This window comes from Scyliorhinus canicula, chromosome 14 (genome assembly GCF_902713615.1).
Source record: "Scyliorhinus canicula chromosome 14, sScyCan1.1, whole genome shotgun sequence".
In the NCBI taxonomy this organism is placed as follows: domain Eukaryota; kingdom Metazoa; phylum Chordata; class Chondrichthyes; order Carcharhiniformes; family Scyliorhinidae; genus Scyliorhinus; species Scyliorhinus canicula.
Window position 1 is genome coordinate 21684957 of NC_052159.1, and position 14202 is coordinate 21699158.

Consider the following 14202-nt stretch of genomic DNA (forward strand, 5'->3'; position numbering starts at 1 on the left):
TTCTATGTATGTTTACGTGTGATAAATGGTCATTTAAATAATGGAAGCCAGTTGCTGTTTGATGGGGAGGCACCATTGACACCCATAGAGCTATACTACCATTGAAAGCAGTTGCGTTTAGGAGACAATTGAAGAAGAAAGTTGCTTGTTTCAAACGTTTTAAAGTTTTTGTGCCTGTAACCACATTTTAATTTTAAAAATATTAGTTCTAGGCCAGTTGGGAAAGGTGTTGAAGGACTTGCCAGAGTTGGATCGAGAGCAGCACTTTCATTTGCCTTCGCATTCCTTCGCAGAGCTTGGAGGTCAGGTAAGAGGATGCTGCCTGACATTATGGAGCCATTTTTTCAGGTCCGAGGACAGATTTTGCCTTTGTTTGTAAGATCTCTGAGCACATTTTTCTTTGTGTTTTGATACGAAGGTGAAGATGCAGACCTGTGCAGTGAGTTACTGCAGGAATCGCTTGATGCACTTCGTTCTCTTCCAGAAGCTTCATTGTTTGACGAAGGCACTGTATCAAGCGTGTGGCTTGAGGTTGTAGAGAGAGCAACAAAATTTCTCAGGTCGGTTGTTACAGGGTAAGTTGGTATTGGGCAAGCTACATTTGATATTTTGACTAGAAAGCAAATTGATTTTTGTGGTCATTAATACTTGCCTTAAAATATGTGTTGTCCTGCAGTGATCTTCATGGAGCACCAAGTTCTAAGGGGTCAGGAAACATTCCACTTCAAGATCAGCACTTGGCTCTTGCAATACTTTTAGAACTGGCAGTACAAAGGGGAACACTGAGGTAAGAAATGCAAAATAGTGTTTCATGCAACATGACAGGGAGGCCTGAGGGTTTTGATAATCTGGGAGAACTTTCAGCGCTTGTCAATGACAATATTGCAATTTCGAGCCACCTGCCTTGCCAGCAGCAGGCCTCGGGCAGTGGGAATGATCAAGAATTGGTGCTCATGCTGTTGTTGGCCCCACAGCAGTGTTTTTTTTTAATGGGTTTTGAATGCTGGTTGCTACTTGAGCCACACAAACCACTGAAGAATAGGCCTTAAGCTGTGATTAAATGTGTTCCTGTAGGTTTCTTTATATGACCTGCCCCCATGCTCCAGCCATTTGTCGATCAACACATCCATACCTGTGATGTACTGTATTTCTATGCTTATTGTGACAATCCATAGCAATATGACACATGATCTATTTTCCTGTTTGGTTGGATGCAACAAATCTCATGGCACTATTTTGAAGTGGAGCAGGGGAGTTAACACTGTTCCCCTCTCTACGGATGCTGCTATACCTGCCAAATATTCCTTGCATTTTCTGTTTCTATTTTAAGTTTCCAGCATCCATAGCATTTTGCTGAGTTATCCCCAGTGATCTGACCAATAATTATCCTTCGGTCAGCATCACAGAAACAGATTTCTGGTCAATACCATGTTGCTGCTTGTGGGTATTTGATGTACATAAATTGATTGCCATGTTTCTCTCTTTAAGACCATAAGACATAGGAGCTGAATTAGGCCACTCGGCCCATCGAGTCTGCTCCACCATTCAATCATGGCTGATATATTTCTCATTCCCATTCTCCTGCCTTCTCCCCATAATCCATATACCCTTATTAATCAAGAACCTATCTATCTTTATCTTAAGGACACTCAGTGATTTGGCATCTACAGCCTTCTGCGGCAAAGAGTTCCACAGATTTACCACCCGCTGGCTGAAGAATTTCCTCCCCATGTCTGTTTTAAAGGATCGCCCCTTTAGTCTGATATCGTGTCCTCTGGTTCTTGTTTTTCCTACAAGTAGAAACATCCTCTCTACGTCCACCCTATAAGAACATAAGAACATAAGAACTAGGAGCAGGAGTAGGCCATCTGGCCCCTCGAGCCTGCTCCGCCATTAAATCAGATCATGGCTGATCTTTTGTGGACTCGGCTCCACTTTCCGGCCCGAACACCATAACCCTTAATCCCTTTATTCTTCAAAAAACTATCTATCTTTACCTTAAAAACATGTAATGAAGGAGCCTCAACTGCTTCGCTGGGCAAGGAATTCCATAGATTCACAACCCTTTGGGAGAAGACGTTCCTCCTAAACTCAGTCCTAAATCTACTTCCCCTTATTTTGAGGCTATGTCCCCTAGTTCTGCTGTCACCCGCCAGTGGAAACAACCTGCCCGCATCTATCCTATCTATTCCCTTCATAATTTTAAATGTTTCTATAAGATCCCCCCTCATCCTTCTAAATTCCAACGAGTACAGTCCCAGTCTACTCAACCTCTCCTCATAATCCAACCCCTTCAGCTCTGGGATTAACCTAGTGAATCTCCTCTGCACACCCTCCAGCGCCAGTACGTCCTTTCTCAAGTAAGGAGACCAAAACTGAACACAGTACTCCAGGTGTGGCCACACTAACACCTTATACAATTGCAACATAACCTCCCTAGTCTTAAACTCCATCCCTCTAGCAATGAAGGACAAAATTCCATTTGCCTTCTTAATCACCTGTTGCACTTGTAAACCAACCATCTGTGACTCATGCACTAGCACACCCAAGTCTCTCTGAACAGCGGCATGCTTTAATATTTTATCGTTTAAATAATAATCCCGTTTGCTGTTATTCCTACCAAAATGGATAACCTCACATTTGTCAACATTGTATTCCATCTGCCAGACCCTAGCCCATTCACTTAACCTATCCAAATCCCTCTGCAGACTTCCAGTATCCTCTGCACTTTTCGCTTTACCACTCATCTTAGTGGTATACATAATTGAATACTTCAAAAAGTAATTTGTTGGTTGTAAATCACTTTGAGATTTCTGGTAGCTGTGAAAAGCGCTATATCGATGCAATTTTTTTATTTTTAACTCCCTCAATTGATTGTGTGTGGCTGGCCATCTAGGGTGATGCACTCCACATTCTTATGACGTTGGGTGCCATCTATTTTTCAATGGTAACATTCTCACTTCTTTGTAAGATGTTGTGGATGCACGCCCCACTCCAACGACTCTACTGCAGCGTAGTCCTGAGGGAGCTTTGCACTGCCTGGGATTCTGCCTTGTGGATTACATGTTGAACCACATCAGGTACATGTAAAGGATCCCATGATACTCTTGGAAAAAATGCACAGAAGTTCTCCCTGTGCCCTGGTCAATATTTATCCCTCAGCCAACATCAAAAACAGATTGTGATTATTATCACGTTGCTGCTTTGGGAACCTGCAGTGGTCGCAATGTATCCTACTTATAAGAGTGCCTCCACTTTGATAGCACTTGCTCAGCTGTCATGTGTTTTGCAACAACCTGAAGTGTGTAAGATTCAAGAGATGGAAGCTCTTTTGTTTTGTCCTTTACTGTGATGTGCTTTTCTGGCCCCTTGTTCTGCATTTTCTTGCTGGAGGGAAGAGTAATTCCTTACTTATTCCACAATTCATCCATTATTTTTGCCACTTTGTTCAGATGGTCTCCTAACATCCTAGTCTTTAAGCCTACTTCTTGGATATCATTATGGTGAGCTCCTGCGGACTTTCTCCAAGTCTGTCCTTCCTAAGGTGGGAGACCCAAAGTAGTTCATGATGAAGCCTGGCTCAGCCTTCTGTATAATTGCAATAGTATTTCATAAATTTTATGATGAAACCTGGCATCCTAGTTAGTTTTTTTTGGCTGATTTTTGTTCTCCCTTGACCAAGTTATGGATCATCCCTCCTGATCTCTGTTTCAAACTGGCATCTGTAAAGAGCCTTGGGATGTGTACTACTCTAAGGGTGTTGTATAAAAGTAAATTGTTATTGTTGTTGACAATGTACAGCCATAGGTGTGAGGTGAGAATAGGAGCAGGCTTGGATGTGATGATTTCTATGGTTGAATGGCTCGTTAATGCTTTTTTTTTTCAATAAACAATTTTATTGAGGTAGTTTTTGGCTTTATAAACAGTTACAGACATCATCAGAAAGGAAGCAAAAAAGGCAAAAATGTGCAAACATCCACGTACTTTCAATACTTCCATCGTACCGTATTGCACAAGCCCGCTCCCCTCCCACCCGTACTACCCGCCATATTTTCCCTCCTACTCTACTCTACCCCTCCCCCCACCCCCCTGCTGACGCTCACTCTCCCGCAAAGAAATCAATAAATGGTTGCCACCTCCGGGTGAACCCCTGCACAGATCCCCTCAAGGCGAACTTAATTTTTTCCATCCCCAGGAAACTTGATATGTCCGCAAGCCACCACTCAGTCTTCGGGGGCTTTGAGTCCCTCCACGCCAATAATATTCGTCGCCGGGCTATCAGGGAAGCAAAGGCCAGCACATCGGCCGCTTACTCCCCCTGGACGCCCGGGTCTTCCGAAACCCCAAAAATTGCCACCCCTGGACTCATCACCACCCTTGTTTTTAGCACCTGGGACATGACCCCCGCAAATCCCTCCCAGTACCCCCTCAGCTCAGGACATGCCCAAAACATGTGCACATGTTTCGCTGGTCCTCCCGTGCACCTAGCGCATTTGTCCTCTATCCCGAAAAATTTGCTCATCCGAGCCACCGTCATATGGGCCCGGTGAACGACCTTAAATTGGATCAGCCCGAGCCTAGTACATGTCGCGGTCGAGTTTACCCTACTCAGGGCCTCTGCCCACAGCCCATCCTCCATTTCCCCGCCTAGCTCCTCCTCCCATTTAAGTTTCAGTTCCTCTGTCTGGGACCCTTCCTCCCTCATGAGCACCTTATAAATACCCGAGACTCCCCTTCGTCCCTCCCAGAGACTATTCTGTCTAGGATCCCCATTGGCGGGAGGCGCGGGAAAGATGGGACCTGTCTACGAACAAAGTCCCGCAACTGTAGGTATCTAAAATCATTTCCCCTTACCAACCCAAATTTCTCCTCCAAGCTCCTCAAACTCGCGAAGCTCCCTTCCAGGAACATATCACCCACCCTTCCCGCCCCTGCTCGCCGCCATACTCGGAACCCTCCATCCATACTGCCGGGTGCAAACCGATGGTTGTCGCAGATTGGCGCCCAGACAGACGCCCCCATCTCCCCCACATGCCTCCTCCACTGGCCCCATATCCGCAGGGTCGCCACCACTACCGGGCTGGTGGTGTACTTGGCCGGCGGCAGCGGTAGAGGAGCCGTGACCAGGGCTTCCAAACTGGAGCCCCTGCACGAAGCCGCCTCCACCCGCTCCCAAATAGACCCCGTACCCACCATCCACTTCCTTATCATAGCGATGTTGGCCGCCCAGTAATAATTGACCAGACTCGGCAAAGCCAGCCCTCCCTCGCTGCGGTTCCTCTCCAATATCGCCTTCTTCACCCGCGGAGACTTTCCCGCCCAGACAAAGCTCCTGATCAGCCCGTTAACTCTTTTGAAGAAGGACTGTGGGATAAAGATCGGGAGGCACTGAAAAATAAACAAAAATCGAGGGAGGATTGTCATCTTTACAGTCTGCACCCTCCCTGCCAGCGACAGCGGGAGTGCATCCCATCTCCGAAACTCTCCCTTCATTTGCTCCACCACCCTGGCCAAATTTAACTTATGCAGCCTGCCCCAGTCTCGTGCCACCTGGATTCCCAAATACCGGAAATTTTCCTCAACTAACCTAAACGGTAGCCCTCTCAATCTGTTCTCCTGGCCCCTTGCCTGTACCACAAACATTTCACTCTTGACCGTATTTAATTTGTATCCTGAGAACTGGCCGAACTCCCTCAGCATTCCCAGTATAGTTCCCATCCCGGCCACTGGGTCCGACACGTACAGGAGCAGGTCGTCTGCATAAAGAGAAATCTGTGTTCAACCCCGCCCCTCACCATCCCCTTCCAACCCTCTGCGGCTCTCAGCGCAATCGCCAGCGGCTCTATGGCCAGCGCAAACAGCAGCGGGGAGAGCGGGCAGCCCTACCTGGTCCCTCGGTACAACCTAAAGTACTCCGACACTTCTCTGTTGGTCCTGACGCTGGCCCTCGGGGCCTGATATAATAATTTGATCCGATCCACCAATCCCTCCCCGAACCCAAACCGTCCGAGCACCTCCCATAGATATTCCCACTCCACCCGGTCAAAGGCCTTCTCGGCGTCCATAGCCACCACTACCTCCACCTCTCTACCCGCCGGGGGCATCATTATCACATTGAGCAATCTCCTCAGATTGGCCGCCAGCTGCCTACCTTTCACGAACCCCGTTTGATCCTCCCCAATCACCTCCGGTACACAGTCCTCCATTCTACCCGCCAGTACCTTTGCCAGGAGCTTGGCATCTACATTAATCAGGGAGATTGGCCTGTAGGACCCGCACACCTCCGGGTCTTTACCCCGCTTTAATATCAGAGATATGGTGGCTTGTGACATCGTCGGCGGCAGGGTCCCTCTGTCCCTTGCCTCATTGAAAACCCTCGCCAAGACCGGGCCCACCAGCTCCGAGAACTTCCTATAAAACTCTACTGGGTATCCATCCGGCCCCGGGGACTTCCCCGACTGCATGGCCTTTAGGCCCCCCAATACCTCCTCTACTCTAATCGGGGCCCCCAGCTCTTCCACTCGCCCCCCCCAACTGTTGGGAATGTTAACCCATCCAGAAACCTTTTCATTCCCTCCGGTTCTTCTCCGAAGTATACAGCTTACGATAGAAGTCCCGGAATACCCTATTCAATTCTGCCGGATCCTCCACTTTGCGCCCCCCCTCGTCCCTCACTCTACCTATTTCCCTGGCCGCCTCCCTCCTCCTAAGTTGCTGCGCTAACAGTCTGCTAGCCTTTTCCCCATACTCGTACACCACTCCCCTCGCCTTCCTAAGCTGTTCCACGGCCCTGCTCGTGGATAGTGCCCCCAGTTCCGCCTGTAGCCTCTGCCTCTCCCTGAGTAAAACCTCCCCTGGGGACTCCGCGTGCTCTTCATTTATCCGGCCCATTTCCCTGACCAATCTATCCATCTCTGCCCGGTCTGCCTTGGCTCTATGGGCCCCAATTGAAATCAGCTCCCCCCGCACTACTGCCTTTAGCGCCTCCCACACGGTCGCCGCTGAGACCTCCCCAGTGTCATTCACCTGCAGGTAATTTTTTATACATTTCCGAAGCCTCTCGCAGATCCCCTCCTCCGACAGCAGTCCCACATCTAGCCTCCATTGCGGGCGTTGATAACTCGCTCCCCCAAACTGCAGGTCCACCCAATGCGGGGCATGGTCTGAAATGGTAATTGCTGAGTATTCCGTGTTCTTTACCTCCCCCATACAGTCCCTGCTTAGCACAAAGAAATCTATCCTGGAATATACTTTGTGGACGTGCGAGTAAAACGAGTAGCCCCTTCCTGTTGGCTGTCCCTCTCTCTAGGGGTCCACTGCCCCCATTTGCTCCATAAACCCTTTCAGCTCCCTTGCCATTGCTGAGAGTCTACCCGTTCTGGGACACGACCGATCCAAAGTCGGGTCAAGGACCATGTTAAAGTCCCCTCCCATTATTAGCCTGCGAGAATCCAAGTCCGGGAACTTCCCCAGCACTCTTTTAATGAAGTCCACGTCATCCCAGTTCGGGGCATATATATTCACCAGCACCACTCTTCTCCCCTCCAGCCTGCCCCGTACCATCAGGTATCTGCCCCCCCTGTCTGCGGATATGCCCTCTGCCTCAAATTGCACGCGCTTGTTGATCATGATTGCCACCCCTCTGGACTTCGAGTCCAAGTCCGAGTGGAAGACCTGGCTAATCCAGCCCTTCCTTAGCCTGGTCTGGTCTGACACTTTCAGATGTGTCTCCTGCAACATAATTACGTCCGCCCTCAGGGCCCGCAAGTGCGCGAACACCCGCGCCCTCTTAACCGGCCCATTCAGTCCCTTGACGTTCCAGATGATCAGCCTGGTCGGGGGGCACATCCCCCCCCCCCACCCCGCCGGTCAGCCATAGCCTTTCTCGGGCCGGCCCCTGACCCGTGCGTCGCGCCCTTCCTGGCCCGCCCTATAGCTGCCTCCACCCTCGACCTCCTTTCCAGTGCTTATTTCAAGTCCCTCTCCCGTCAGCAGAACAACCCCCCCCCCTCCCCTAACCCCATCCCCCGATACCCCCACCCCTGCCATCTACTGGCTGTAACTTCCCCCCCCATCTGACTTCCTTGACTAGCCAATCTGCTAGCCCGGTGACTCAACACTCCGGCGCCTTCCTGTCCCATTCCCCTTGTTTATGGCTCGTTAATGCTTGCAATCTACTTTCTCTTAAAGAGGCCACTTGGGGCCTATCTATATACCTTCAAGATAGAAGGGGAGAAATTAGTTTGTCAAGTTTGCTGGTGTTATGATCCAGTTAGGGACCAGTAACTTTTTGTTTAAAGTAGACAAAGTTTGAAATCCCAGTTTCCCACTAAGAACAAAGTCACAAGGTACATTGTTTTAAGCAAACAAAATAAACACACCACACTGCACATTAAATTCTACCTACAGCAAGACTGAACCCATTGATTTCTCAGCACCCAACCCTCACAAGAGATTTCAGATCTTCGCTTTTGAAAATCAGGCACCCTGAGGACTTCCGGTGGCGGCCATGGAGGAGTAGGTCGCACATTTGATAGCTCCCGCCTGTGTCGGACTTTTGGACCCCCCCCCCCCGTTTCCCCCCCAGATTTTATGGGATAAATCGGTGAAGAGTGAGACAGTGAGGAGAAATCCCCCTCCGCTGTATGGAGAATTGGACCAGAAGTGGCCGTGTGAGAAGACAAAGTCCTATAAGGAAGACGCGAGCAGAGCTGGCAACGCGGGAAAGCATGGCGGAGAGCAATGGTCGTGGGGAGACGGCACAGCGGTTGACGGAGCAACTGGTGAAGTTTTTCGAAGATTGCTTCGCCAAGCTGAAGAAAGACGCGCTGGACACGATTAAGGCTTCGAATGATCAAGTGGTGCAGAATCAAGAGACCCACGGATGTGCGATCCAGGGAGTGGAGAAAATGGTGTCCGAGCACTAGGAATACATAACCTTGCTGGAGACCAAGGCGGAGATGATGAATGACCGCCAGAAAAGAATGCAGGAGAAGCTGGAGTACAGGTCCAGGAGGCAGAATCTTAGAATTGTCGGCCTCCCTGAAGGCAGTGAGGGATCGGATGCGAGAGCTTATGTGACGGACATGTTGGAGAAGTTGATGGGGGCTGAGGCATTCCCTCGGCTCCGGGAAGTGGATGGAGTGCACAGAGCCCTCGCAAAGAAGCCCTGAGTGAATGAGCCACCAAAGGTGATGGTGGTACGTTTTCTCCGATTCCTGGACAAGGAACACATTCTGCGGTGGGCCAAGAAAGAACAGAGCAACAAGTGGGAAAATTGAGAGCTGCGTATTTATCAGGACCTGGGCGTGGATATGGCCAAGAGGTGAGCTGGGTTTAATCAGGCAAAAACGGTCCTCTTTAAGAAGGGGGTGAAGTTCGGGATGTTCGGGATACCCAGCCCGTCTATGGGTCACACATGAGGAACGGGACTTCTACTTTGAAACGCCAGACGAAGAATGGACTTTTATTAAAGAAAAAAGACTGGAGGTGAACTAAAAGACCCTGAAGCCTCGGAGAGCACTGTGGTGGCGATTTGTTGATCTGGGCTGTATAAGTATAAGTAGTGTTATGTCTAATGAGGGGTTGTTTTGATGGCTAAAGTTGGTTGGGGGGGTGGTCTTCGGGGCTGGTTTTGGTTTTGTGTTTAGGGGCAGCACGGTAGCATGGTGGTTAGCATAAATGCTTCACAGCTCCAGGGTCCCAGGTTCGATTCCCGGCTGGGTCACTGTCTGTGCGGAGTCTGCACGTCCTCCCTGTGTGTGCGTGGGTTTCCTCCGGGTGCTCCGGTTTCCTCCCACAGTCCAAAGATGTGCGGGTTAGGTGGATTGGCCATGCTAAATTGCCTGTAGTGTCCTAAAAAGTAAGGTTGTTGGGTTACGGGTATAGGGTGGATACATGGGTCCTGATGTTTGTTTACTGGGGAATGTTATGCTTTTAATATGTTCGTCCAAGTGGGGGGAGAGGGGAGAGAACAATGGGGAGACAGACTGCTTGGTGCCATGGGCGGGCGCTATCAAGTCAGCATAGGTCAGCTGACTCACGGAAGCACATTGGGGGGTGAGCAGGTGTTAAGCTGGAGCTTGACTTGGGTGTTTGGGTTTCTAGTGCTGTTGCTGGGATGGGGCGGGGGGGGGGGGGAAAAGAGTGGGAGCTGCTTTGCTGACAGGGGACGAACTCTTACTAGGGGACAAATGGGAGGTCGGGAATGTGAATGCCTGATGGGGGGGCTCGAAGAGGCAGAGCTGGAGACTGGCCTAAAAAGGGTGATGGCTAGTTGGGGTGGGGGGCATTTGAATGGGCCGGTCAAGAGGGATCGTGCGTTTGCGCATTTGAGGGGACTGAAGGCGGACGTGACAATGCTACAAGAGACACACCTAAAGGTTATAGACCAGACGAGATTGAGAAAGGGGTGGGTTGGCCAAGTATTCCACTCGCGGCTAGACTTAAGATCAGGGGGTAGCAATCTTGATCAATAAACGAGTGGCATTCGAGGCAGGGAGAATCTTGTCAGACAAGGGGGTAGGTACATAATGGTGAGTGGAAAGCTGGAGGGGCTGTGGGTGGTACTCGTGAACATATATGCTCCGAATTGAAACGATGTGGAATTCATGAGGCGGGTGTTGGGTAAGATCCCAGACTTAGAATCACATAACCTGATTATGGGAGGAGATTTTAACACAGCCATTGATCCGGAACTGGACTGGTCAAAATCCAGGCTAGGGAGGAGGCCGGCCGCGGCAATGGAATTGAAAGGGTTTATGGAACAGATGGGGGGAGTAGACCCATGGAGGTTTGCATGGCCAAGGGCAAAGGAGTTTTCTTTTTTCTCCCATGTTCACAAGGTATACTCTCGCATTGACTTTTTTGTTCTGAGCAAGGCGCTAATACCGGGGATGGTGGATACGGAGTACTCGGCAATCGCAGTGTTGGATCATGCCCCACATTGGGTGGATCTATGGGTTAGTGTGGAGAGAGGGCAACGCCTGCTGTGGAGACTAGATGTGGGGTTGTTAGCGGACGAAGCAATCTGTAGGATGGTTAACAATTCCATCCAGAACTACCTGGAAACAAATGATACGGGGGAGGTCTCTGCAGCGACGGTTTGGGAAGCTTTGAAGACTGTGGTCAGAGGGCAATTAATCTCGATACGGGCCCACAGAGACAAGGCGTAACGGCCTGAGAGGGATAGGTTAGTGGAGGAGATACTCCAAGTGGACAGGAGATACTCGGAGGCCACGGATGCGTGGCTACTGAGGGAGAAGTGGAGGTTACAGGCGGAGTTGGGCTGTTGACTACAAGGAAAGCGGTGGAACAGTTGAGAAAGGCAAGGGGTACCAGAGGCACGTTGGAAACGGAACCAGAGAGGATTAACGAAACCTTCAAGGCCTTCTACCAAGAGCTGTACACCTCAGAGCCCCCAATGGGGAAAGCTGGGATGAACAGGTTTCTTGATGGACTGGACATACCAGTCGTGGGAGAGGGCAGAAAGCGGGATCTGGAAGCACCACTAGCACTGGGAGAGATCATGGACAGCATTAGCTCCATGCAGACGGGGAAGGCACCGGGACTGGATGGATTCCCGGCGGACTTCTACAAAAAATTTGCGACAGCGCTGGCCCCGCACCTGCGGGAGATGTTCACAGACTCGCTAGCTAGGGGCACACTGCCACCCACGTTAGCACAGGCCTCAATCTCGCTGATACCTAAGAAGGACAAAGACCCAATGGAATGTGGGTCATACAGACCCATATCTCTGCTGAACGCAGACGCCAAAATACTGGCCAAAATCCTAGCCAAAAGGCTAGAAGACTGTGTACCTGAGGTGGTCACAGAGGACCAGACGGGCTTCGTCAAAGGTAGACAGCTTACCGCGAACATCAGGCGCCTGCTGAACGTGATAATGACCCCCTCCGGGGAGAGAACACAAGAGGTGATCGTCTCCCTGGACGCAGAAAAGGCCTTCGACAGAGTCGAATGGAAATACCTCATAGAGGTACTGGAGCGGTTCGGGCTTGGAACAGGGTTCACCGCTTGGGTAAAGCTCCTATACAATGCTCCCATGGCGAGTATACGGACCAACAATACCAACTCCCAATACTTCCAGCTGCACAGGGGCACCAGACAAGGATGCCCACTGTCCCCGCTGCTGTTCGCACTAGCAATCGAACCGCTAGCAATCGAACCGCTAGCAATCGCGCTCAGGGCAGCAAAAAATTGGAGGGGGATCCGAAGGGGAGGTAGAGAGCACAGAGTCTCACTCTATGCGGACGATCTGCTCCTCTATATCTCGGACCCACAAAGCAGCTTGGACGGAATCATTGCGCTCCTGAAAGAGTTTGGAGCTACAAACTTCTCGGGCTACAAACTCAACATGAGCAAAAGCGAGATCTTCCCAGTACACCCACAAGGAGGGGGTGGGCAGCACTAACGGGACTGCCGTTTAAACAAGCCCGACACAAATTCCGCTACCTGGGGATCCAAATAGCCCATGACTGGAAAGGGATCCACAAATGGAACCTCACCAGCCTGACGGAGGAAGTTAAAAAGGACCTGCAAAGATGGAACACACTCCCGCTCTCCCTCGCGGGGAGAGTCCAGACGATCAAAATGAACGTACTGCCCAGGTTCCTCTTCCTGTTTAGATCCATTCCGATCTACATCCCCAAGGCCTTTTTCAAAGCGCTGGACAAACTTATCATGGTGTTCGTATGGGGGGGGGGGGGGGGTAAAAATGCTAGGATCCCAAAGAAGGTCCTACAAAAAACAAAATCCAGGGGGGGGCTAGCCCTCCCAAATCTACAATTCTACCACTGGGCGGCAACAGCCGAGCGAGTAAGGGGATGGATCCAGGAGCCAGAAGCTGAGTGGGTGCGTGCGGAGGAGGCCTCCTGCATGGGGACCTCCCTCCGGGCCCTCGCCACGGCAGCACTCCCATCCCCACCCAAAAAATACTCCAGCAGCCCAGTGGTGACAGCCACCCTCCAATCCTGGAACCAACTGCGGCAGCAATTTGGCCTGACCAAAATGTCGGACAAGGCTCCCATCTGCAACAACCATAGGTTCACACCAGCACTGACTGACGCCACCTTCAAAAGGTGGAGGCAGGACGGGGGGACACTGACAGTCAGGGACCTATACACGGACGACAGGATCGCAACACTGGACGAACTGACATGGAAATTTCAGCTAGCTGGGGGGAACGAGCTACGGTACCTGCAGCTCAAAAACTTCCTAAGAAAGGAGACAAGGACGTACCCACAACCGCCACGACAGACTCTACTGGAAGACCTACTGGACGCAAGTATCCTAGAGAAAGGGAACTGTAGCGACATGTATGACCGACTGGTAGAAAGGGACGACACCGTACTGGACGCAACAAGAAGGAAATGGGAGGACGACCTGGGGATGGAGATAGGGTGGGGACTCTGGAGCGAAGCACTGCATAGGGTCAACTCCACCTCCACGTGCGCAAGGCTCAGCCTGACGCAACTAAAAGTGGTACATAGAGCCCACTTAACGAGAAACCGTATGAGCAGGTTCTTCCCGGAGGTGGAGGACAGATGTGAACGGTGCCAAAGAGGCCCGGCCAACCACGCCCACATGTTCTGGTCTTGCCCCAGACTTGTGGATTACTGGACAGCCTTCTTCGAGATTATGTCCAAAGTGGTGGGAGTGAGGGTGGAGCCATGCCCGATAGTGGCGGTCTTTGGGGTTTCAGACCAGCCAGATCTATTCCTGGGGAGGAGGGCGGACGCCCTTGCCTTTGCCTCCCTGATCGCCCGCCGTAGAATCCTGTTTGGCTGGCGGTCAGCAGCACCGCCCAGAGCTGCAGACTGGCTGTCCGACCTCTCGGAATCTCTCCAAATGGAGAAAATCAAATTCGGCTTCCATAGAACGTGGGAGCCATTCATGCAACTGTTCCGGGACCTGTTTGTGGCCAACGTACAAAAGGAAGAATAGCCAGTTGGCCAAGAATCGGGGGAAAATGGACGGGAATTGGGGGAAGGTAGCCGGGGGGGGGTTACGGGTTCGTTATGGGGGTTTGATGGCAAGCTAAGGCCCAAAACCAAACTATAAATAAATGCCTATAAACATGTGCCTCGGCCATATTGGGGAATGTAGAATATGTATGCTGGCTAAAGGGGGCGGCCACAATTGTTGTTATAAAGATGCTTACCTGTAAATATACATGTTAAATTT

General features: G+C 50.8%; 1 protein-coding gene across 9 annotated transcripts in view; it reads left to right on the forward strand.

Moving 5' to 3' along the window:
- The window catches only part of herc2 (HECT and RLD domain containing E3 ubiquitin protein ligase 2), a 297727-nt gene that overhangs the window by 69727 nt on the left and 213798 nt on the right, over positions 1-14202 (forward strand). For 7 of the 9 annotated variants that reach the window (XM_038818501.1, XM_038818504.1, XM_038818505.1 and 4 more), the window contains exons 5-7: positions 207-307; positions 419-575; positions 677-787. In XM_038818501.1, the coding sequence (XP_038674429.1) occupies positions 207-307; positions 419-575; positions 677-787 (369 nt within the window). The remainder of the gene's footprint in view (positions 1-206; positions 308-418; positions 576-676; positions 788-14202) is intronic. The other 2 variants (XM_038818503.1, XM_038818507.1) reach the window with 1 other exon arrangement.